The sequence below is a fragment of the Anthonomus grandis genome, chromosome 19 (assembly GCF_022605725.1).
Source record: "Anthonomus grandis grandis chromosome 19, icAntGran1.3, whole genome shotgun sequence".
Taxonomy (NCBI): Eukaryota; Metazoa; Arthropoda; class Insecta; order Coleoptera; family Curculionidae; genus Anthonomus; species Anthonomus grandis.
Genome location: NC_065564.1, coordinates 4,259,543 through 4,286,195, shown reverse-complemented (window position 1 = coordinate 4,286,195; position 26,653 = coordinate 4,259,543). Strand labels below are relative to the sequence as shown.

Below are 26,653 nucleotides of genomic sequence, written 5' to 3'. Positions count from 1 at the left end.
AAGTGCTGTATCTTGGATTCTAGAAGAGATATGCTTTATTTAATAGCATCAGAGGATTCAGAAGGTCTTAGTCCCTATAAGGACGATAAAATTAACATTTGAAAGTTATTAATTTTCTTGAGGGAAATTTATAAAGTTGGACCTGGTTTGACTATTAACTTGTTGCTGCTTATTCGACCGCCATCCTTAAGACGAATGCGAAAATTTAAAAAAATAATAGGAGCATGTAAAATAGTAACTAGAGGGTCCTACAACAGTTTTTTGCAGTATTGCTGCTTATTTGACCGCCGCTACCACAGTCCTTATACTGCTAGTGTTTTTTTTTAATAAAATATATAGGGGTTGCTATGAAAATAAGTAGGGGTTTGTAACATATCGAAAGAGTTATTATCCAAATAAAAAAAAATAAATAAATAAGGGATATGTACTAAAGTAACGAGAGGTTTATGGTCAAACTAAGGTTAGCTAATTATTTAATCAAAAAATCAGTTCCTCGATTGATAAATTGGGAATATTCCTGGGAATCCTGGAGAATCCTTCTGTTCTTGAGAATATTTTAGAATTAATTAAAAAAATAATTTGTTCATCAATAAGTTGAGAAATATGGTTGGATAATCATTACAGGGCTTGCACCTGTATATTGAAGTTACAGGTCAATAGTAAAATGTTAAGCAAAAAAATCGGATAATAAATCTGGGTTCTCCATGGTTCCATGCCTATTTTATCTGGTTTTTAGAATTTCGGATTTTGTTATCATTAATATGTAACATCGATATTGTTTCCTTTCATGTTTGTATGTAATGGAGTGTTCCCTAGAATTAGTAAACTTGTACCAAACCTAGAGATCCTTTATTAAGTTAGAAAATCTCTTTATCTATGGTGTAATCCAGGTTGGCTTGTTAGTTTTTATCCTAGTTGTACACATTGGAAAAGCCAGATCAGAATAATGGAAAGAAAGTACCATATTCGTTAACCTCAATCTGTCTGGTTAGAAACGAGGACTTCAGAAGATATGACAATACTTAAAATTAAAGTAAGAGGTCATTCTTGCAGAGCATGAACCCTTCGAGCATTTTCCTCATTACAAAATTTTCAATTGAGTTAATAGAAACCGAGTTATTTGAAAAACTCGTGAGTCTAAGGTGCTGGAATAAGTTCACAAATTGCATGATATCTTGGACACTGTAGGGTTTTTAAGAAAAATGCTTGAAGGCATTTTTGATGAGTATGAACCCCTTTAATTCTATCACTCAGATTTGTTTTAAGTGAAACTTCTGACTAGTCAAAACAAATCCTGAATAATGGCTGAGCGACGCGAATTTAAACGTGTACAACTCAAAAACTACTTAAAGGATTTTCAAAATTTTTACGAATTTTTACAGGGGAAATCCAACAGATTGTGCTGAATAGCTTCTTGGTTTCAAAGGTTTCTTTTACAATTTTCAGCTCTTAACGATCTAATTTTCCACAAGAATTACAAGGGCCATTGTATCGAGAGTGTGGCTCTAACGACGCGTAATTTATCGATTCCGTGTAGCAATTACGTTGCGCCGTTTAAACATTAACCGACCAATTTATCACCTTATAAGCCCAACGCGTTGGTTTTTTTTTTGCATGATTCTTTATCTTCTCTGTTCTAAATAAACAATAATCGTCTGGCGTCGCGATAATTAGGCACGTGACTTGCCGGCCAGTTAATTTTTACGACTTTTGGCGCGAGAAAATCGCTTTTTGGAAAAACTTCTTCTAGGGGAGAGAACGAGCGAGTACCGTTACGTATTTACAACAAAAGGCCATTTAAGCGAAAGACGTGGCTTAAGTAAAGTACCACTCGAAGCAATCTGATTCTGAAACCCCCGTTAAATATTGAGTCAACACGAAGAGACGACGAGCACACGGTGATGCCCGTTTCGCGATTTTCCTTTTTTTTTATTTAATTTTTTTTTCTGTTGAAAAACTCGCCTCGCCGCTCATCTGAAAGCAGATCGACTCACGGTACTGCTTGTTAATTTAATATTTTGCGCCGCTTTATTGAATGGATGAGACCTGCAATTACGATACGGTGTGGGTTAATTGGTTTTCTTTTAATCTTAAAGTGTATCAGAAGCCCGAACATTTCACTAAACTCCGCATTTCACTCACACCAAGTGACCCCTCAAATTCCTTGGAATATCCCAAAAATGTACTTTTTTTTGTATACTTGTGCCAAGCATTCAAGTGATTATTTTGATTGTTCTTTGCCTCTCGATAACATTGAATCGCGAAGATAATGTCTTATTCAGTTATAGAAAATATTATTTTAATTTAAGGCACGTCTCTGGAATACGTTGGCCGAGGTACAATTCCGATTGGACGAAAAGTCCGCAAGCGGTTCGAATACTGATCAGGTGGTCTCGCTATATACGTAAAGTTTCGTCGAAAAAATCTCTTCAGTCGCGCAAAAAGCAGACGCGCCCATAGATGGCGTGATATCTATTTTAAAATTCATTAACATCGGTTTTTTAATTCTAATTTGGGCCCTTTTTTGGTATTCCCCGGCATGCCGTTTATGTGTGTTGATGGCGAGGCAAAAACGTGCCATGTTGTTATTTGTACGGTTTTTTTTTTCGCTTCGATAGTTGTCGAACATAGAAAGCGACGCCTGGACTATGTTGGCTAAGGGGGTTTTAATTGGTGAACGAACGGTTCAGTCGTGAGGTATGTGAGGTAAATGATTAGCAGGTTTTTTTTTATGATCGGTATCAAAATCTAAGGAGTTTCTCGTTCTAGAATTCGTAAAAAATTTGAAAATCGGTCCAGTAGTTCTTGAGTTATGGTCGTTCAAAGGTTGCGTGGCTCACTAATCGGAGCTTTTGTCCACATATCCATTAAAAACTTCATGGTAAGAGAATTCATAGAGGATGTTTATGCTCTACAAGAATGTTTTTTAATATTTTTCTTTTAAAATTGTTTTTTTCAGTTTTTTTAAATTTTTTTTTAATTAGAGTCAGTTTTTATTTAGGTTTTTTTTATAGTTTTCCTAAGAATATTGAAAAAATATGTTATAAGGGTTTTTTGTTGCTATTTTTATGCTCTATTTAATTGTAATTTTTTTTTTTGGATTTATTAATATTTTTAAATTTTCGAAAATTTTTGCCTCAAAAATGGGTAGTTTTTTAAGAATTGATTATAGCTCCCTTATTATACATTTTATGGGAAAAAAGTATTCTAGATTCTTCTTAGACATTATGGCACAGAAGCCAATACAGAAATAAAAACATGTATTTTCCCTATAGATTTCGAGAAAATTAAGAAAACATATAAATCAGTTTTTTTGGTTTTTTAAGTAAATGGGCGTATGAAAAAGGTTCTAATATATTGCAGTTGATAGTCCTTTTAGAGCACTATAAGTTTGATTAAAACTATTTTTCTCATAGACAAATAGTTTTTCCAAAAAAAAATAAAAACCATTTTCCAGGAAATTTTCATGAGGTAATCCCTGTGTATTTCAGCCATAAATCGATTTTTTTTATATTCAATTTTTGCTCTGGGAATAAATTGCACATCTAATTGAATGAATTTTTTTCCATAAAACACTTACCAAACCTCAATTTGTAAATGTACTATCTTGTAGTAACTTTTTTTTTTAATTTTCTAAATTTTTAAATTTTTGAAATTTTGCTCTCAAAATCGGGTAATTTTTAACAAAATCGTCTATAGCTCCTTTATTATGTGTTTTACGGGAAAAAGGTATTCTATGTTCTTTTTAGACATTATAACACAAAAGCCAATACCGAAATAAAAAGATGTATTTTCCCTATAGATTTCGAGAAAATTGAAAAAACTTAAAAATCAGTTTTTTTGGTTTTCTAAGTAAATGGGTGTATGAAAAAAGTTCTAATATATTGCAATTGATAGTCCTTTTAAAGCCCTATAAGTTTGATTAAAACTATTTTTCTCATAGACAAAGAGTTTTTCCAAAAAAAAATAAAAACCATTTTCCAGGAAATTTTCATGAGGTAATCCCTGTGTATTTCAGCCAAAAATCGATTTTTTTTTATATTCAATTTTTGCTCTCGGAATAAATTGCACATCTAATTGAATGTATTTTTTTCCATAAAACACTTCCCAAACGTCAATTTTCTTTGAGTTAAATCCAGTTTTTGAGTTTTTTTTAAAAAAATTTTTCAAAATTTCGTTGTGGCTTTCCTATAATTACTAAAACAAATTGTTATAAGAGTTTTTTGTTGCTATTTAAATGTACTATCTTGCAGTAACTTTGTTTTTAAAATTTTCTGAATTTTGAAATTTTTGAAATTTTGCCCTCAAAATTGGGTAATTTTTAACAAAATCGTCAATAGCTCCTTTACTATGTGTTTTACGGGAAAAAGGTATTCTAGGTTCTTTTTAGACATTATGGCACAGAAGCCAATACAGAAATAAAAATATGTATTTTCCCTATAGATTTCGAGAAAATTAAGAAAATATAAATCAGTTTTTTTGGTTTTTTAAGTAAATGGGTGTATGAAAAAGGTTCTAATATATTACAGTTGATAGTCCTTTTAAGGCCCTATAACTTTTATTAAAACTATTTTTCTCATAGACAAATAGTTTTTCCAAAAAAAAATAAAAACCATTTTCCAGGAAATTTTCATGAGGTAATCCCTGTGTATTTCAGCCAAAAATCGTTTTTTTTTTATATTCAATTTTTGCTCTCGGACTAAATTGCACATCTAATTGAATGTATTTTCCTCCATAAAACACTTACCAAACCTCAATTTTCTTTGAGTTAGAACCAGTTTTTGAGTTTTCTTAAATTTTTTTTTTCAAAATTTTGTTACGGCTTTCTTATAATTACTAAAAATAATTGTTATAAGAGTTTTTTGTTGCTATTTAAATGTACTATCTTACAGTAACTTTGTTTTTTAAATTTCCTGAATTTTGAAATTTTTGATATTTTGCCCTCAAAATTGGGTAATTTTTAACAAAATCGTCTATAGCTCCTTTATTATCCGTTTTACGGGAAAAAGGTATTCTAGATTCTTTTTAGACATTATAGCACAGAAGCCAATACAGAAATAAAAATATGTATTTTCCCTATAGATTTCGAGAAAATTGAAAAAACATAAAAATCTGTTTTTTTGGTTTTTTAAGTTAATGGCTTGATAGAAAAGGTTATAATATATTGCAGTTGATAGTCCTTTTAAGGCCCAATAACTTTTGTAAAAATAATTTTTCTTATAAACGAACACTTTTTCCAAAAATAATCATTTTCAGGTAATTTTTATGATGAAACCTCAATTTTGTTTGAGTTAGATCCAGTTTTACTTTTTTTTTTTGGTATTTTTTCAACATTTTTTCGTGGCTTTCCCACAATTATTAGAAAAATATTTTATAAAAGTTTCGTGTTGCCATTTACATGTCCTAACTGTCCTTAAATTCCTTTTAAGATTCTCGACATTTTCTTTGAAATAATCCACGTTTGATTCGATCCGTTTTTCAACTGCCTGGAATAAATAAAATCACGTTATTCCAAGCATTCGCTCGAATATACTGCGTGACTCGAAGGACCAAAAATTTAAACGCGATGCATCATAAATCAAAAAATTAAAAAAAAAAACGAAAAAGCTGTCGGGGGATCAAAAATTTCCCGAAATGAAATATGAGCGACGATTCAAATTTGAAAAATGCGCTCGCGGGAGCTCGTTAATTACGGTAGCCCACCGCCGCTGTCAGTGTGTCGCTGTTGTCGACCCGGCTCGCAGACAAATGACTGTCGTCGGTAATTTATGGTCCAGTCAAAAATAGACACTTCAAAACCCCAAAAAAAAAGCGTAGCAGCTTTTCCAAATAAAAGTCTTCGACTCGCGAGTTATGAATGGGGAAGATCCTCGCAATTAAAAATAGTTCAAAGCCCGTGGGAAATTAATGATCGCGGCGTCCCGTTATTTATAAAAAGCAAAAGTTGATTCGCACAAGTGACTTCTACCCGACAATAATTTATAGGTAACTTATGTATATCAACCGCAGGAAGCGTTTCTATAAGAATCGCGCCCATTATATGCAAGAGAATTCACGCTATCTCGCTCGTTGTGCTTTTAGATTGCATTTTATTTTTTTATTAACATCCGTTTTTGTGCACGCCATCATTCAGACCAACGCAACAATGGGGTCAAACATTATCAACGTTGAAACCGAAAAAACCCTGAAGATCGGTTACATTTTCTTGATCCCTGGTCCTTCGAGCCTCACTTGTAAAATTGCTTAAAAAAAGCATCATTTTATCACCAGTTGGGTCCGACTTAGTGCATGCCAAAACCACGATATTAACCTGAAAAATAACACACGTATCCGGTGTGTAAAACCGAAAAAATTGCCGTGTGTAAATTAAAAATTAAACGGCAAAACTGGCCAAATAGTAATTGATTTCACGGGGGGCAGTTTCCCCAAATAATAAATTATATATATATGAAAGTTTTTTTTTTTTTGGTTTTGGCGTAAAAATGAAAATTGGTATGCACGCAACGTTACGTGGCGTGCATCGGGTTTTGATTACGGTAATACTGGAAACGGAACAGTGATCCGTGTGAAGGAAAGGCAGAAATTCGCCGATATATGCAACGTGTCATTAGGTTTTTGGCGAGGAAATTATACGGTCAGATTTACGATTTTTTTTCTTAATTTAGCCCATTCGTACTAAGAAAACCGCATTAAAATCGGTGAATTACTTCGGAAGTTACGAAGGAAATGGCCAAGATTAAGAGACTGTAGCTGAATGTTCTTACCCTAAAACAATCAGAAACTACGCTTTACATAAAGAAACACTTATATTATAAATAATTTGATTATTTGGAGAATATAATATAAGCCATTTTTTCACTTTCAATCCCTTTACCTGACTAGATGGTGGATGTGCTTAAAAATTTTCAAACTTAAATAACTCGAAAACTGCCGAACAGATTTTAAAAAAAAATTGTGTACACTGACCGCTCAGATTATTCAGTTGAGCCCTAGGGCCGGAAATCCCGCATTCATTTATTTTCCAGTTCGTTTCTTGCCAAAGTGGTGAATGTTTCCAAAAAAACTTTAGATTTAAATGGCTCGAAAACTGCCAAAGCGATTTTAAAAATTCGTTTTTAATTACAATGATTTTTAATTACTCCAGAGCAGAGAACCGCATTTTTTTTATTTTCTGCTCTTATAAAATTTTAAATTTAAGTAACTCGAAAACTGCCAACGCGATTGTAAAAATTCGTTTTAAGCTCAATAGCTCCAATATTCATTTGAGTTCTACTAGAGTAGAAGATTTCGGATTTTTTTTTTATTTTCCAGCTCATTTACTGCAAAAATGGTGAATGCTTTCAAAAAACTTTAAATTTAAATATCTTGAAAACTACTAAAGCGATTTTAAATATTTCTTTTTAAATCCAATACTTATAATATTCATTGGAGCTCTACAGTTGACAATTCCGCATTTTTAAAAATTTTTCATCTCATCTCCTTCGAAAATAGTGAATGCCTCCCAAAAACTTCAAATTTAAATAACTCGAAAAGCACCGAAGCGATTTAAAAGAAAATTTATACATTCATTGCCCGCATTATTCTGTTGAGCCCTAGGGTCGAAAAGCCTGCATTTTTTAACTTTCCAATTCGTTTCCTACCAAAATGGTGAATGCCCTCAAAAAATATGAAATTTAAATTAAATTTGAAACCTGCAAAAGCGATGTTAAACATTTTTTTGTAAACCCATTGCTTGAGATATTCATTTGATTTTATTGAAGGAGTTTGAAAACTTGTAACAAGATTGGCATGCGATTTTTGTAGAGAAAGTGCATATCTTCCTTTGAGGTCTAGAAAATCCGGTATTTTTTTATCAACTTATTTACGGCCAAAATGGTGAATGCTCTAGCTCCACGCAAAGAATAGTGGTGCGAGGCCAGGTTTGAAGGTTATTTTATGGATTAAATGAAACATGTTTGAAAAATGAAAAATGGAAATCGATTGTGCGTGATCAGAGGCTACGCACCAACCTACAATCGCTCCAATTTACACATGAACGACTAAATGCAATCAATCCAAGTGATTTCTATTCAATTTCCAGTACTTAATAGCCGGGACTCTAAAAACGGCGGTAAGAAGCGATAAATTTCGCAAAAACATCGCTGGCAGACAACGGAACAGGTTCCGTACCGTACCGTTTAAAAACAAATAAAATATAATGCCCTCGCGAGGCGATTTACGCGATTTATCGGTGGGAAAACTAATTCTTAACAAATTTAAAATTCTACGCGACTCCCGCGAGTTTTTTCCGCGAGTCGAAGAACTTGTCCGTCATATAAGAAGCATCGCGACCACTCGGGAATTTATCGTTTCCCATTTTGTCCATCTTCAAGAAGATAAGGTGGTTTTCTTCATTTAACCGTCATCGAAAGGATGTTCTTATCACTTGCCAAATATGCCCTGAAGATTGGGTGGTACCGCACTAAGAATGTCCTGATAATATTCCTATCGCTAGATTTATTAATATTCTTAGATGAAATGATGGCAAAAGCTGGTTCAGTTCACATCGCAGTCGTCCGTATACGGCGAGTTTTTATGGCGGCCATAACTTTTCTTCCTGTTTCATAATTCAACGTTCTGCGTTCTCGATCGGTCGGTTTTTTCGGATTGTAACAGCTTGATGAAAATGGCGTCGTTATCGTTATGAGACCGGGATCGGTTTTTGTCGTTCACCATACACTCCGCACATGTCCGATAAACGCTTTTGCAAGATAACATTCCGGCCGGACGTTCGCGGAATCGTTGGTGGAAATGCCGTGCAACAGGTCGAATAAAGAACAACACCACGGATTTTTTTTTCTGTTTTGTGGGGTCTTGGCGCTCGATCTACCGGGACCGATTTATGCAAATCGAATCTGGGCTAAACACCTGAAAAATGATATGTGACAGGTGACGGGGTTTTGATCTCGAACACCTTGATACGTATATGCACTCGGATTATCTTGATTTCTGTGATGAAATATTAATAGATATTCAGGTGGAATGTTGTTTTTGGTTTTTAGCCTCTGGTTCTGGGTGTTTTCTTTTTTAATAGTCCAAGGACCTACCTTACACGGTGTGCAAACACCTCGTCACCACGCTGAGACAAAAAAAAACGTTTAATCTAGTTAGTGAAACTCTTCGATGTGCACTTAAAAAAATTATTCTTAGGATTCTTTTCAACTTCATAAGTTTAACAAGAGAAAAGAAAAGGTAATTATCAATACTCGAGTCAACTATTTCACTCATATTTAGAAATACATAGAAATATTTCCATGTTATTTGCAGCCATTTTTACTCTTTCCAGACTTTTAAAGTCAGTCATTTTAAATTCAGTTTCAGACTTCTTAAGATCGGATTCAAGGGATTTGATGTAATTTTTCCAGGATTATTGGAGCAGTTATTTGGTGTCCTTGCAATATTATATTTATTCTTTATGTAGTCCAGGAATTTCAAACTATCTTTCAGGCATTTGGGTTGAATTTTTAATTTTATTTCGTGATTTTGAAGGTCCCTCCTGAGTATTTGAAGTCATTTTTTATGGATTTTGCAATCTTTTGCTACTTTTGTGAATTACTCGTTATTCCTGATATGTTCCAAAGATTTGAAGTCAAATTTCCCATTTCAAGTTATTGACAATTTTGTTCCAGGCTTTTAGATTAATTTACCAGTGTATTCCAGGTCTTTGAAGTCATTTTAAGCCTAATCCAAGGTAAATAAAGCCACTTCTTCTTAGGAAATATTTCCAGGCATTTAAGTTAAATTTAAATTATATTCCAGGCTTTTGAAGCTGCCTCCAAAGAATTTTAGGCCTTTTTTGTGGATTGTTGGAACATTTTGGTGCCCTTGTGAATTTACCGTAATTCTTCATATGTTACAGAGATTTAAAGTCAATTTTCCATTTCAAGTTATTGACAATTTTGTTCCAGGCTTTCAGATTAATTTCCTAGTGTATTCCAGGTCTTTTAAGTCATTTTAAACTGCATTTGATAATTTTTGAAGATCATCCTATGGGCTAGTAAATGCTGGTTATTTTATGCTCCTAACTCATTAGGATCACAATTATTGGCGCTCTATTGTATAAATTAATTAGAAAACACCACGCAAGTTATTTCGTCATTTTTCCTTTGAACTTTTATTTTTTCCTCAAGAAAAGCTTAGGAAGAATGTGTACAATTGTGTCTCAAACTCATAACTAGGCTAATTTTTTTCACAGTAATGCATAATAGTCTTTTATAGGTCATTTAGTGAAGACCCCAAGTTAATTGGTCCTTCCGTTCATAATATATAAGGGGTTTTCGGAAAAGTTTGGCAGAAACTTAGAGGTCAGCCTTAAAACCCCATAAAACAATTAAATTAATTTAAGTTTTCATCGAAGTTTCATACAAGAACCTTCTATCAATTAAATGGCGAAAACCGCAAGCTGTTTGGTAATTTTCCCTTTGAGTTATGATTTTTCTCAGCAAAAGATCAGGAAAGAGTAAAAAATTGGATTAAAGACCCATAAATAACAAAATTCAGTGGAATTTTCACCAGTTTAATTTTGCAGGAGAATATTTTGTGAAATAAATAAAAGAGACCACAAAGTGCTTATTAATTTTTCTTTTAAAAGATTTTTTTTCCAAAGAAAACCAGGGAAAATTCAATTCTTCTAGAGGAAAGTGCGGCAAAAAATGGAGGTGAAGCTTAAAAGCCCATAAAGTACTTCAATCAATTAGTTTCTTCCTAGGGACATCATAGTAGAACCTTCCATAAACCACATAAAAAAGACAGCACGTAGTTTCGTCATTTTGCAATCGTCCTGTATAATTTTTAACTTTTATGCGAGTTCTTTTGCGTTGGAGCTCATACATTCAAAATCAGATATCTCAGGAACCATTAGCGCTATTGCAATGAAATAAATTGCAAAATATTCAAAGAACAATTCCTCGCAACAAAAACCTGATTTTTGAACTTTAAATAAGACCCAAGAGAGATTCAAATATTTCAACTGAATTTAAGAATGAAACTGCTTCAACTGCCTGGAAAAGCTCGAGAATTGTATTTGCTTTAAAAGGAAATAACTTTAACTGCTTTTGATGAAAAAAAAATACGGAAACTTAAGCTGGTTTAAAAGTACATAGAGACACCGTTAAAAAAATTACTTAAACTGCCTGGAAAACTTGATTTTAAGCTATCGAGAAGTTAAAAAACTATTCCAGGCAAATGATTCATTTTTCTCGGTTTAAGAAGTGAAGTTTGTTAAGATTGAGGTGCGTAGCCTTTGACCACGCACAGGTGCCTTTTTTTAATTTAAACTCACGTCCGTAAATTACGAACGTCGTATATAAAATTAATAAAAAAAAAAATGAAAAATGAAAAAACACTTGTATTACCGCGGATTGCGTGCGAAACGCACCTAAAACCGTGCCGCGCTCACCAGCGGCGTCTTGGAACCGGCTTAAGGGAAGAAATAATTCAGAAGCTCGACTTCCTCTTGAGCTCGAAAAAAATACGCTTGTTTACGACCTGACGTATTAAACGCGCAGATGCATAATCGTTCGGCTGATTTATAAGGGAAGAACCCGCCGCATGCCCTATTTGCGGGTTATGTATGCCCTACTTCCACCCATATCGACAAGTCGGACTGTCCAAGGGTTGATACACACTATAAAATGCGCGTTTTTTTTTTCCTTTTCAAAATGATACGCGTCTCCTAAAGCATATAATTTCCCGAGGTACGTCCGCACCATAATAATAATTACATGGCACAGTACTTATATACGTTAAACAAACACGGTACTGCCGTTTCATAAACGCCGTAATGACCCGCGCCGGCCGGATCGTGCTGGTCGTGAGACTGATAGCTGTCAGTACCACCCGCGGGGGGGTGGCGAGGGGGGCGGGCAGATACGAGGGGGGTCGTGACCCGACAGCACAAAATATTGTGTCGAATGATCTTTCGATCTGTGTGGTACCGGGCATATGCCCATGGAGTCCCGATATTGAATCGTGTAATCATCAGTCGTCGTCGTAGTAAACGTCGATGACGGCAATAGATTTATTTTCTTTCGCAATTTTCTGTGTAATTTGAGACATTTGTAGGCCACAACTGCCCACTTACTTCTATTTTTCTTTTCTATCGAAGTACACTAGCACAAAAGGGTAAATACTGTGGTACTCGAGTATCACAAGTAATGCCAGTGCTACGAAGGTGTGGGTAATTTTTCTCAATGCTTGGGAGTTGATTCTACAGTTCTTCATGAAGGAAGACACCAATATTCTGTCATCAGTAAAGCTGTAAATTGTCGAGAAGGTCGTTAATATATAGCAGGAAGAGATGCATTCCTGAGGGACATGAGGGTTAATTTGGAACCTCTGCAAGATATCTATGGTAACCTAGATGGATTGGTTTCAAGGAAGCGTACAAAAATATAAGAATACAGTTTGCTTAAGAAGTTTTCATGTCTTTTGACCCTATCAAATGCCTTTGAAATATTTAGAACAAATGCACCACATCATATATTATTATTGTTAAATATATATTTATTCGACGATTTTTTAGGAAAATTTTTGGTTTTGGTATATTTATCAACCGTTTTATACTAAATATTTATATATAAAATTATATCAAATTCAAATAGTGTTATTAAATTAAATATTGAATATATCTTTTATGCAAGAACATTGGTTTTCATCCAAACAACCCTTACCCCCCCACCCACCCCAAACATTTGCCCAGTAAGAACTTCTGTTGAAAAATCACCGTTGATAGTTCATAATATTCAATCTAATAGCACTGTTTTTGCATTAAATATTCATTAATATATATATAAATAATTAAATCAAATTTAAATAAACAAACTCTGTTATTACATTAGATATTAACGACGAAACCAGCTGTTGTTCATGTGTATTATTTTGAAAAACAAAGATTTTCAAAACAATTTACTTACTGGTAAGCTGTGTGGGGTGGGTGGGGGGGGTAAGAGTTACGGTTAATGAAAAACGGTTTTGTATAATAGTCATGTTTGGGACGAAGAAAATCCTTATGCAATTTTTCCAAGAAAACATCAGAATCGTTGGTCTGTCAACGTATGGGCAGGCATTGTTGATGAATATTTAATTGGGCCATACCTTCTACCGGAACGGTTAACAGGACCTATTTATCTGCGTTTCTTGGAGGAAATTCTGCCAGAACTCCTTGAAAATGTTCCATTAAACGTTAGACAGCAAATGTGGTTTCAGCATGATGGAGCGCCGGCTCACTTTGCTGTACAAGTTCGCGATTATTTGGCTCAGCGGTTTGGGCACCGTTGGATTGCCAGAGGTGGAGCAGTTTCTTGGCCTCCTAGGTCACCCGATTTAACGTCGCTTGATTTTTTCTTGTGGGGACATATAAAGTCTTTAGTCTACGAAACTCCAGTAGAATCAGAGCTAGACTTAATTGGACGAATAACAGCAGCATTTGAAATCATTCAAAACAAAGGATCAAATTTTTAGTGTAGTCCGCCGAAATCATGTGCGGCGTTTAAATCGGTGTATTGAGGTTGGATTTTGAACAAATTGTTGTGATGGTATTATATACAAAAGGTAAAAATAAATGCATCAGATCCTATTTAGGTAATTAATATTTTTTCTAAATTTAAACGCGTCTTAGGGCCGTAGTGGCGTAGTGACACATTTCCGGACATGGGTTCCTATACTCAAATGGATTTTACTGTTGCACAGAACAACCCATAGAAGTTTGATCCCATAGTTCTGAAACACCCTGTATACTATGCCAATAAACTAATTTAAATATAATTACTCGGAGTTTCATGACGACATTCTCTACATGTATGTCCCACGTTAATAAATTACCAATACACACTCCTAGATATTTCTTGTTTTGTGCTTCTTCGATAGTCACTTGGTGTTCATTTATATGATATAAGTCTGTTGTGTTTAGAACAATTAAATGCCAGATATTTCTTTCTCTCAAAATGTATAGTTAGACACATATCATCAAACCAATTCTTAATATTAGCCATGTCACCCTTTGCTTGTACCTTTTACATATCCCCAAAAATTTCCATCATAGAGCATAATGGCAAATGGAGAGATTTATCTTGCAATAATTCATTTATATAAATAGAAAACTGAATGGTCTCTTCACTTATTTATAGTTGTAATTGTTAACAAAATGGCCAATAAAGAAATTTAATTTGATCGGTCATAATAATTGTCCAGATCTCGATCGCCATTTTGTTACTCTTTCACGCCCCTCATAAAATCCCTCAAAATCGAATTAGTAAATGCAAATAAAAATTAAGACGAAACCGTCGGGTATAACTGGCAATTAAGTTTAAAGAATGAAAAATGATGAGTAATTTCCGTAATTGCATGATGTAGAAGCCCGGTTTTGCCTTAATTTTTAATTGGTTTGCTTGCCCACCTGTGCACCCGGGTACTATAATTATACAATAAAGATCTAAGACAACGATAAAATACAAATTTATTTTTCTCATTAATGAAATTATGTTCGTAAAGTATTTAAAGAGACACCAACGCTTCTACAGTCATAACGAGAACTACGTAAAAGGGCTCAAGAGGGTTAAAAGCGTCATTTTTACTGGCAGTTTACGACCAGACTAAAAAAAGTCCCAAACGGTGCTAATGATATTCGGTCTTAGAACCACTTGATAACTGAACTGAAATAATCTCAATGAGACATTTCACTCGGTGAGAAGAGAAATCGACGTCGCTCAATAAATAAAAAGCTGATTAGGCGTTAATCTGACACGCCTCCGGGGCCCAAGCCAGTTGATCGATCACAAGAAAGCGCCCGCAGGGTCCGTTTTAACAAAATTTTATTCTTAACACACGCGAAACTATTTAAAACTGTACATGGTGGCGCTGGAGCGTTGCGGCTTCTGCAACTCCTCCAGATCGATTATCGAACTGGGCCCGACAGACCCCCGCCTAAATTCCACAATAGCAATCGCGTAAATCCGCCAGTAATAAGTGAACACCCCAAAAATCACCCCTAAATGCAACGATTTCACCACCGTGAAACATTTAAGCTCGAAATCGTCGTGCTCCGGGGGGCGTCTCAGCACGTGTCTGATCAGCAAACCGGCGGCCGCCACCTTAACGGCCAATATCAAAAATAACACTATTATCACGTTTTTCAGCTTGGGAGTGCGCACGAGCAGGGGGTAGTAAAAGGTCGTCACCACCAGCGAGCAAAAACCTAAAAAGGAAATTTTCGTATTTTAAAAAAAATTATTTCATTTAAGCGAGATGTACTCAGTTGGAAGCAAGACACACCCCACCAGAAGAGCACGTGGGGGACCACGAAGATCATGTAGGAGCTGAGCCCCACCTCCCCGAGGTCCAGGACGAGGCTGACGGTGTTGATCAGCAACGAGCAGTACTTGCAACACCTCCGACGCCTCCTAATGTCTCTAAAAACGAGGCTTTTGAAGAAGTCTGAAGATAGAGCTGAGCTGAACTTACTTTATGAAGCTTACGCCCTCTTGCACCATTACAACTTTCCACGCTCATATTGGGGTCTAAGAATTCAATGACAGTCTTTGGGGTTATGAGGTGTCAGAAGGAGGTGTCTGTCAGTCACGATCTCTGAGTAAATTCAGAATTTATTCATGAAAGTATTAAAAAAGGAGATGAATGGCATGGAAAGAAACTTCATGTAAGTGACCATGATTATGCATGGGAACTGGATGAGGTTCCTGTGAGGATACTTAAATATGTAGCTGAGTTTTGGAATGCAAATTCAGAAAACTACAGACCTCTTTCTTAAAAATCTTTGAGGGAGCTCTCTATAACAGAATTTCTGATTTTTTAAAGACACATCAGGATTTATGAGCAATAGACCATTTTATTAAACAAGTCAAAAAATTGCTGACGTATCCTAACCTAGCTAAACTTACTGTTGCTCAGTAAGCAACAACTGTGGAAGGAGATGTGTATTACTCAGAACCAGTAGAGGAAGAGCTGGAGTCAATTTTCCACTTCTCTTTATTCTATATGTGAATGGGCTATCAAGGAGTCATGTGTGCCAATATACTGATGACACATCTGTTATATTGTCTCCTGGCTCTGCTTAGAACTTAATACAGATAAAACTGGCATTATGGAATTCAGCGAGTTCAAATCAACCGAATCATTGTATGTCAAAGAGGATAAAAAAACCATTGCAAACAGCGGTAACCTTAGACTTCTTGACTCAACTATGCACTGATGCGCAGACTTATCAAGTGAAACAATCAAGTTTTGGGGATCCTTGAGTGAAGCTGTTTCTGTTTTTAGAGCATCATTTGTTGCATTTTTGGTCTTTCACCCAGAACTAGCTGCAGACTATGCTTTTTGAGGTTAGGGGTTGTATCGCTACCATAGTCATTTTTTTGCTTTGGCTTTTTTCCAAGAAATAAATAACATAATTTAAATTTTTATTCCAGGCAGTTGAGCAATTTTTGGGAGTGAAACTTCATATCTACAGAAACCGCCCAGCTAAAAGTATATAATTGGAGCCTTGAAAGATACTTTGAGGTGTCACACAAAAACCATTTGAGATAATATCATGATTTTTTTAAGGGAGTGTAAAGGGACTCATAAGAATTAATTTAAGGCATAAATGGTGTTTTTAGCTCAAGAATTCACTGAGCTATAACCGATTTAGATTAATAGCAAAATTTCTCATAAGTGTTCAACTTCCAACCAATATAATTTCGAAAGTGTTGCAGGCATTTAAACGCAAGTTTCACCTTAAGAAAGAGTGTTTCCTTGCAAATAATCTCCTATATGAACGATTTCTGTAGGTTAAAAACTTTTTGAGTTATCATCCATTTTATGAGTCAAGGTATTATTCCGCAATTGCCTGAAATAAATAAAATGATTATTTTCTTCCAGGCAATTGAAGGCAGTTTTTAGTCTAGGCAGTTGAGTAATTTTTGAAGGAAAAAACTTCTAAAAGGAAATATAACTATCCGCAAAATTGCCTGGAAAACTGAATCAACTGCCTGGAATAAGGTAAATAATGTTTCTTTTCCAGGCAAGTGACGCAAATGAAAATGTCTCTAATCGGGCTGCATTATGTAGGTAAGCTGTTTTATTTCTCAACTGCCTGGAATAAAATAATTATTTTATTAGCTTAGAGCTAATGCAGCATATCGCCCATGAAAACTGTTTTTATATTCGATGTTGCTTCGTCACTGTAATATCATTTTGTTGGCATCAAAACTAATTTTTGTTTGTAAAGCACTGAATTCGATCATTGTTGGTGTTACTAACGATGTTTAACGTATCAAGTATTACAGACTTTTGCATTACTCGGTAAACTATTGCAGGAATATCTTTTAGTGAATCTTATAATTTCTTTCAATTCGATTTCTTGTAATTGATTTGTCCATTAGGAGAGCTTCTTTTATTTGTTCGCTGGTCACAGTGATATCTTCATCCCAATAAATTTTAAGTATTTGTAATACGCCATGTTGCTTTTATCACCAAGTAGTTCTACCCGTTTGTACTCAGTTGTACTCAGCTTTACCCGTCTAATAGCGTTTAAACCTTATCCTGTGACCACAAAATTCTCATTTACATTTTATTACTCTCTACTTATTTGAAATAGAGTATAGTTTCTACCTATTTGAAATGGAGTATAGTTCTAATTAATTCTTTTTTGCTGAAGCGAATATTAATAGAAGGCGTCCCAAAAAAATGACTGGTTGCTTTTTTACACGATCAAACAGCCTGTACACCTTTGGTCGTTCGTTTTAACAATATAGTTGTAATATTCGTGTAGCGTTTGAAATTGTACCTAATTACGGATCATTTTTTTTATGTATCTCGTAACATATACATGGTTCTAATTAAAAAAAGATTGAGGCATTAAAAAAGGATGGCATGGAAGAAGAGTCCACATGAGTGCCTCAATAATTACTTAAGGATTTTCAGATATTTTTGACACCTATAGAAGAAGGACCTGCATGATAGATTTGCCAGTAATTGAATGGGATCTAAGAAGCCTTCTGGTACGTATTCATAATGAGTGTATATTTACATGCGTAATGTGTCTCTTATTGGATAAAAAGAAAGAGAATCCACGGTCGGACACGAAGAAGAAATATGGGCACTCACGCCACAAAGTCGGCTTCTTTAGAATGTCAGTAAATAAGATTAAGAAAAAAAAAATGAGAGCAAAATGTCGCGGCGCGCGGCATGAGGCAATGTCGCTCCGCCAGTTATTAACCGATAAAAAATGTTTCGTAACCGACCGATTTTTATTAAAATTTGCATATAACGACACGTATAATTTATATTCGTCGCTTATCGACGAGCGCGACTTTTTTTTTCATTTAATGCGGCTCCTTTTTTGTGTATTTGCTTCGTATCTTCGTCATATCTCGGTAAAAACGTCGGTCCTCTTTCTTCGAATGAAAATTTCTCTAAAAATCTCGGGAATACTCGAATAGAGATTTTTTAATTGATTTATTTAACTCAAAAACCTAGAGTTAGTCTACAACTTTGCCCTCTACAAATAATTTGATTACTCTAACAGAAAAAAAGTTATGAACGTCTAAAAATAAGCGGCTAAATAAAATGATAGTCAGGTTGGCTAGCTCAGTCCAAAGCAACAAACGTAACAAAAATCAATTACAATGCATGTGTTTATTATAACACATAACAGCAACTTGAACTAAACAACCGAAAAAATGTGCGGATTATCATTTCAAGGAGCCAAGGTTAAGGGGGTCAAAGGTGCAGATATGGCAGCATCCGCATATAAGAGGGTTATTTTTACCAAATTAGACCAAACAATAATTTTTGATAACGTTGGAACGTTTTGACCTAATGCTGAGCGGAGGTGCGATGACCTCCTATGGACCTCTAGGGGGGGAAACCTTCTTTTGTAGTGTCAAAATTATAAACTGGGCGTTTGGCAACATGTGTAACTCAGCGGGGCTCCCGGCCTATAACTCATTTGATTCTTTCGAAACCGTGAGGCAGGTGAAACGTGTGTGTGTGTGTGTGTGTCGGTTTATTTTTATGCAATCGGTGGTCCGAATATTTATGTCATCTACTATAAATTTCATTTTTATTTCTACCGATATAAATATCTAAGTTTTAAAGGGGCAGTCAGCTTTATTGGCTTGTTTACAACGATAACTTAACTTATGGGCATTCCTGGTGTTCTATTTAGGAGAATTGATGCTGCTCCGCTGTCTCAGTTGGTTCTCGCGCCACGTCTCAAAAAAAAAACAACCTCTTCCTGCGAGTTACGTAATTAATTTTCTAACTGTAAAACCCCTCAGCCTATTATTTAACTTTAATGATAGCCTATAACCCATATAAAGTACCCATAAAGGGAGAAGGGGGAAGGTTCCAAGCATATACATAACATATAATAATAAAATGGGTTCTTATCGTAGAAGAAAATCGAGGAATTTTCTTACCGTTATGTCTGAGCAAGCCAGACAAGCAAACGGTGTAATTTTCTGCATCTCCGTGTGTATATGTTGCGAGATACATGAAAAAAATGGTCGGTAATTAGGTACAATTTGAAACGCTACACGAATATTACAACGATATCGTTAAAACGAACGACCAAAGGTGTACAGGCTGTTTGATCGTGTAAAAAGGCAACCAGTAATTTTTTTTGGGACGCCGTGTATTAATATTCGCTTCAGCAAAAAAGAATTAATTAGAACTATACTCTATTTCAAATAGGTAGAAACTATACTCTATTTCAAATAAGTAGAGAGTATTAAAATGTAAAGAGAGTTTTGTGGTCACAGGATAGGGTTCGAACGCTATTAGAAGTCTACATTATTTATTTTTTTTAAAGATATACCAACTTTGGACAAAATTTTAATGAAACTTACCCGAGAAAATAGCATTGCTTTGATGAGTAAAAAACTCTAATGGATAACTTTAAAAGATGTGGATTTTGCATCGGAAAAGTATAATCGCAAATCAGCTCTACTGAAAAACGATTAAATTGTTTGCTGGAAAAGAAAATTCCAAAGAACCATTAAGCAGTATCCCGTTTGCCTACCTAATAAGGTTTCATTACTCTCTACCTAATTGAAATAGACTATAGCTGCGCGTTTTCTGTAAAAATTAAGTTATTCTTCAACTGCTTGCGCAAAAATAATTATTTTATTTATTTCAGGCAGTTGACAACTTAACAACTTAATTACATGATGCATAAGGTTTTATTAAGTGGCATACATAATGCTTTATTACTTAATAAGGTCTTATTACTCTCTACTCATTTGAAATAGACTATAACAGATTTATAGAGGATAATATACGGAGCTATAAGTGTTAAAATTAAAATACCTGTTGTTTAGAGGGTCCTATACTGCAATTTTATTTCGCTCGTCTTATATATACGAATATAATTAAATCGCAAATAAATGCAAGAAAACAACGATAATCCGAAGAGACAGGGCGTCCAACAAGCATGAAATGTTCACCCGAAAGAGGTCGTCCGAGTCAAGATTTATCTGATCAGATGCGAGCAACAAACACGAAAAAAAATCCGTCTTATGTGTGTATCTCGAGCAGACGGTTTTCATATATTAATCTCGTTTATTATTGATATTGTTTCTGACTGCTGAAGAACAGATTCCCTCTCTCTCTCTCTCTCTCTCTTGCTGCTTTAATCTTATAACGTTTAGCAAATGACAACAATAGCCATGTCGTGCCGATAATAATAATAATAATATTACTATTATCATTATTGTTGTTACACAAATATTTCTATTTAATTAGAATCGTTGCAATATTACCGTTCCCACGGTACATTCTTCGTAATTACGTCAAGAGTTTTTCAACATCCAATTGGGTCAAAAACCAACTTATATATATTCTAATAACGTTGCTCTCCTAGCACCCCGTAGAACATAAAATAAAGTATTTATTTAACGTATCAGGTAGCCGTCACTCTAATCCCGTAACACTATAACAATATTTCCATTCAAGTGCCCATAATGGCACTCAAAATGCACTGTTTGCATTGTTATCGCGTTGGACATCTGCGATAAGACCTAAACGCTTTTTGAAATGACGTGAATGTGCCGGACGGTATATATGTATATGGGCGAGAGTGTCGTCGATTTGGGGTTTATTTTGTTGAAAAGGACTTTCCGGTATGTTTAGGGCGTATTTGGAGGATACATTTTATAAGGGTTTTTAATTGAGCACCCATTATAATTGCAAAAACTGGGTTATATGTTCGAGTGAGCAAAAAATCATCTACATTCATCACACTAATAACCAAAGTTGAACAATGATTAATTATCTATCAGAAACTGTTAAAATAATTTTAATCACATTAACCGCTTAATAGATATGCCCGTTTAAAGTTTATGCCACGTCAGCAAACCCTCAACGGGTGAAGGTCCGAGTTTTTGGTTGATAACTTTTGATCTACGTAAGCTAGAGTCATGAAATAAACTGCGGTCGATTGAAAATTCTTTTCATGATCACTAATACCACTCAAGTTATTTGGGAAAAAATTGTTTGCCCTCGATCCCTTTATGGTCTCCAGATGAAAAACAAAGAGAACCTATACAAGTCCTAATCCGGTAATAAATAGACGTTAGTTGTTTCTTTTATAAGCGGATTAACATTATAACTTATAAAACCCATAATAACGGTAATAATCCCTCGATAAATTATTTCAGCATCATCAGAGAGAAAGAGAAGAAACGGGTAAAAAATGCGGTCGGGAATCGTTAATAAGCGCTGAAACAATAATTATTTGTAACGAAGAATTTATTAATATGGCCGCGGCGCTCCTCATTAAGAAATATTTGCCCAGGCTCTCTTTCCTTCTATGGAAATTTTTTTTCGACCCGTTCAAAGGAAGTCGCTCGTTTTTTATATAATACGATCGCCGAGACGTCGATGAGCGCCCGCTTCTTCTTCTTTTTTTTCTGTACTTCTTTATAAATAAATGTATAAATTATTATTATTATTTTATATACGGGTGCAAAATAAAGCAATTACCTCTTCTTAATAGCAGCCCGAAGGTGTCGGCAATAGAAAAAGCAACACTTTGGCGCCCAACAGAAGTATTTGCTCGTTCTCGAGTTACTTTTTGGAGGGATTTTCTCTCGCTCTAAATGACAGAAAACAACAACGAGGAGCCACGATATTTTCCCGACACGTTCACTCTCACGTGAAATCGGTTTAAGGCGGCCGAAACGCCAAACCGGTACTCGATCTTAATCGGTTTACCTGTTAATCTGCGGAGGTCAACAGCACCACCTCAGAATATGCAATCTTCCGTGGAATCGTGACTTTTTAATAACACCTAGACGCACACCTTTTGCCACAAACCGGAATAATCATATTTTATTTGATTTCTTTTGCAAAATCGCTACAAATGTTAGTTTTGATGGTGACCATTGTAGCTCAACTCCCAAAGAAGTTATTCAGGATGCTTATCTAGCAGCTGCTTGAAAGGGGATATTTTCCCTTAAACCTTAAATATCTTGAGTGGTATTGGGTTTAGAACATTAATATGCAAAACGAAATTTATTTCATGATTATAGCTCATGTAGATGAAACTTTATTAATAAAAGAGTTTGAGCTCGGCCTAGTACTAGTAAGGGTCTGCTGATTATTATGCAGTCTAGGCGTCTAACACGGTTTTTTGGTGAGGGACAAATGTAGGATCGAAGGTAGGATTTATCACAATAGTTTAAGGTTAATTAAGTAGGTTTATTATAAAACAGGAAAAGAAATGGAAACAATTTTTCACTGAAATATTAACGCACAAAGGTATTAAAAAGTCGTGGTTGTACACAAACAAATGTATTATCTTAATTTTAATAAATGTAGTAGGGAGGCATGGTTACTGTATCCTACCAAAAAAAATTAAAAAATTAATTATACTAGGGCACTGGAAGGAAAATATTGATAAAGTGTCGTTACTGGTGCTATTTTATTAGGTCTGAGAAAGGGTGAAATTATAGAATGTAGGATTGGGTGGTATTAAAAATTATAAAGCAGGTACTTAAGATCAATAATATTTTATTAGAATAAAGCAGAGTCTGGTGTCCCACAAGGTAGTATTTTGGATCCTTTGCTATTTATATTATGCATATATATTTATATTTGTATCTACAAATTATTTAGTATACTATGTTTATGTGTTTGCAGGTGATGCCCATTTTTATTCTTTAACATCAGACACCCTTAGACTTCAAGCAAAATATGCATCTAATTGGTGGTTTGGATAATTTAAGGGTGAATATTGCAAAAACTAATTATAGCAAGCGAGTCATTTGGAAGACAGCTACCAATAAACCTAAACATAAAGGTGGGTGAAAATACTATAGAAAGAGTATCAAAAGTCAAGAATTTAGGCATTTGGGAAGATCAGGATTTGAATTACTGTTGTTTTCAGAAGGTCCTAGAAAAGAGTCCAAAGAATTACACGATTTATTAATTCCTTAATTTTGACTATGAGAAACCGATATTTTTACTGTTTCATAAGTGACAAATAAATTAGTTTCTTACAGGCACCCCTGTACCTCAAATTTCAATTTCTCGACTCCTGTTTTAGGAAATTTACGGTTTTTTTCGAAAGAGCTTAAAAACACCTCCAAAGAATCCCAAGAGCCAATAACTCCTTAATCTTTACCATTAGAACCGGTATATTTACTATTTCATAAGTGCTAAATGATTTTGTTTGTTACAGGCACTCCTGTACTGAAAAATCCAATTTCTTGCCTCTTATAGAGATTTTACTATTCCTTGCAGAAGATCCTAAAAAAGACCCCAAAGAATTTCAAGAGCCAATAATTCCTTAATTTTGACTATTAGGAACCGATATATTTACTATTCCATAAGTGACAAATAAATTAGTTTCTTACAGGCACCCCTGTACCTCAAATTTCAATTTCTCGACTTCTGTTATAGGGAATTTACTGTTTTTTTCAAAAGATCTTACAAAAACTTCAGAGAATCCCAAGTGCCAATAACTCCTTAATCTTGACCATTAGAAACCGATGTATTTACTATTTCATAAGTGCTAAATGATTTTGTTTTTTACAGGCACTTCTGTACTGAAAATTCCATTTCTCGACTCTTATTATAGATATTTTACCGTTCCTTGCAGAAGATCCTAAAAAAGACCCCAAGGAATTCCAAGAGCCAATAACTCCTTAATTTTGACCATTAGGAACCGATATATTTACTATTCCATAAGTGACAAATAAATTAGTTACTTACAGGCACTCCTGTACGTCAAATTTCAATTTCTCGAATCCTGTTATAGGGAATTTACGGGTTTTTTCAAAAGATCCTAAAAAAGACTCCAAAGAATTCCAAGAGCCAATAACTCCTTAATTTTGACCATTAGGAACCGATATATTTACTATTCCATAAGTGACAAATAAATTAGTTACTTACAGGCACTTCTGTACGTCAAATTTCAATTTCTCGACTCCTGTTATAGGGAATTTACAGGTTTTTTCAAAAGAGCTTAAAAACAACTTCAAAGCAACTCCAAGATCCATATATGAGTCAAGATTCAAACCTACCCAACTGTTTTTCAGTGTTCTACTTAACACAACACTATCAGAAGCCTTGTCTAAGTCCTGAAACACCTTAGCTCCAATGTCTGCCTTTAATGAACCAAACAGTTTGCTCTGGTTTAAAGGACCTTATCTTTTAAGGAGGGAATTTCCAGATAATTTGAAATATGCAGTTATTACTCCCGTGTTTAAATCTAGGAATGTCGCTCAGGTAGAGAATTATTATAGAGCAAGATCTGCCATAAACTTAATTTTTACAAAATTGTAGAAAATTTAATTTATATTGACATTAATAGAAAAATTATAGAATCCTTTGGAAAGGAACTTTTAGTCTTTTAATAATATTTGTTGTTTTATTTCAATGTTTTTATTTGCTTAATTGCAGTCTTGTCACTTTCCTATTTTTGCTTTTTTAATTCTTTTTATTTTAGTTTAGATATTAATTATTTTCTCTTTTAGTAATTATTTATTTTAATTCTAGGCATATATATTTATATACAGGTCTAACGGTTATTAAATATATTGATAGCAAGCATTTTTTAAACATAACTACGAATTGATTTTGTGTTCTAAACAAGTATAAATAAATAAATAAATAAATAAATACGCTCACTTTTAATCACAAAATTAAAATTGGATAAGCACCACAGTACCTGTTCGTCAAGGTTTCATACAATGAAAGACGAAAATCAAAATGCTAATTCCTTTAAGGGCTTTAAAGAACCATTTGTTGACAAATTGTTCAAAAATATTCTGTAGAGATGCCAAATATGGACCAAGATTCAAATCTATCCAACTCTTTTTCACTATTATATTCAACAGAGCGTTATCAGAAGCCTTGTCAAAGTCCTAAAACACCTTAGCCACAATGTCTCCCATTAGACCAATAACGAACTAGAAAATCCAATTTTTTCTGAATCGAAAGACAGTACTTCCTGTAATGAAGATTCAAACCTATCCACTGTTTTCAAAGTTTATTACTGGGCAAAAAAATGTTCTGTATCTACTCAACAGAGCGCTATCAGAAACCTTGTGAAAATCCCGAAACACCTTAGCCCCAATGCCTCCCATCTGACCATTAAGGGACTAAAAACTTTCCCTGGATCAAAGGATCTTACCCAGTGCATCCTGTGGTGAAGATGCTGGTGCTGCTGCTGCTGCTGTTGTTGTTGGTGCTGAGACGAAGTGTGCGTCGTCTGCCTAATGCCACCAGCCCCGTCCTCGAACACCCCCATTTGCAGATACAAAGACGATGGTGGTGGAGGTCCGGTGAGTCCACCACCTCCACGGTCCGCCGCGGACACCTTCTCACAACTACGCCGTGTCACCGGCGCTCATCCGGTCCAGAAAAGTCCTTTTTTTTGTTTTTTTTTGTTTAATAGCCGCGCACACAAAAGTTAAACATATTAAGCGACACCACTCGAAAACGTCGTCGTCAAAGGACCCTCTAATTATACTCAAAAAAAAAAAATGAAAAACCACTTGACAGGTGGCAGCACGTAAACCGCGAAAAAAAAAACCACTCAGCAGCACAGCACACTAAAAGAGATTTTTTCCGTTTTTTTCTTTTAGTTTTAGGCTCGTCCGTAGGGCGCGCATGTCAAGGTAAAAGGGCCCGTACACATGACAACCACGCGCGGAGGATCGCGCACTTGTGAAGCGACTCTTAAAAGGGGGCAACGACGAGTGAAAACTCGGGACTCCGCCCCCTAAATGAAGCGGTGGGGGCTGTGGGGGGAGCCTGGTGATGGTCTCCGGGGGGAGAACGAGGGCCCCAGGAGGGCCGAGGTGGGGCCACGGGGGGAAGAACAGATGAAGGGGGACAGAGCGTCTGCTCCTGCTGCTGATGCTGCGGCTCCTACTGAATGATTCTCCTCGTGTTTTTTTAAAGGTTACTATGGGATTTTGGTGAGTTTCATCATGAGATTAACTGTTTTTTATTAGAAAAAATTTAAGACCTAAGAAGACTAAGAATTTATTACAAAAGCCATTTTTTCAAAAAATGACAAACTATGAGGAAAATATACGTTTCAGTTATAGTATTGGCTTCTATGCAGCAGAATCTAAAAAATATCTAGGGTATCTTTTTTTTCTTAAAA

General features: G+C 35.0%; 2 protein-coding genes across 5 annotated transcripts in view; both read right to left on the bottom strand.

Moving 5' to 3' along the window:
* Positions 1–26,204, bottom strand: part of LOC126747487 (protein apterous-like) — a 63,843-nt gene extending 37,639 nt beyond the window's left edge. For 2 of the 3 annotated variants that reach the window (XM_050456155.1, XM_050456156.1), the window contains exon 1: positions 25,673–26,204. In XM_050456155.1, coding sequence (XP_050312112.1) covers positions 25,673–25,789 — 117 coding nt within the window. In that variant the 5' untranslated portion in view covers positions 25,790–26,204. Of the gene's footprint in view, positions 1–20,343; positions 20,360–25,672 lie in introns of those variants that run through there. The other variant, XM_050456157.1, reaches the window with a different exon arrangement.
* Positions 14,477–15,608, bottom strand: LOC126747492 (uncharacterized). 2 transcript variants are annotated; one of them, XM_050456170.1, is made up of 3 exons: positions 15,499–15,608; positions 15,289–15,446; positions 14,477–15,232 (listed from the first exon to the last, which is right to left on the bottom strand). In XM_050456170.1, exons 1-3 carry the CDS (start codon positions 15,525–15,527, stop codon positions 14,871–14,873), a joined length of 549 nt encoding a protein of 182 aa, XP_050312127.1. In that variant the 5' UTR covers positions 15,528–15,608; the 3' UTR covers positions 14,477–14,870. The 2 variants fall into 2 exon arrangements, with proteins under 2 accessions (XP_050312127.1, XP_050312128.1); XM_050456171.1 differs by having other exon boundaries at positions 15,310–15,446.
* Positions 26,205–26,653: the final 449 nt, after the last annotated feature.

Bases quoted from the DNA above. Each gene is read 5' to 3' on its own strand.
- LOC126747492 (XM_050456170.1), bottom strand. From the start codon at position 15,527: ATGGTGCAAGAGGGCGTAAGCTTCATAAA. The intron at 15,447-15,498 runs GTAAGTTCAGCT...CCTCGTTTTTAG, and splicing joins GAGGGCGTAAGCTTCATAAA to AGACATTAGGAGGCGTCGGA. The intron at 15,233-15,288 runs GTACATCTCGCT...TTTCCTTTTTAG, and splicing joins TGTGTCTTGCTTCCAACTGA to GTTTTTGCTCGCTGGTGGTG.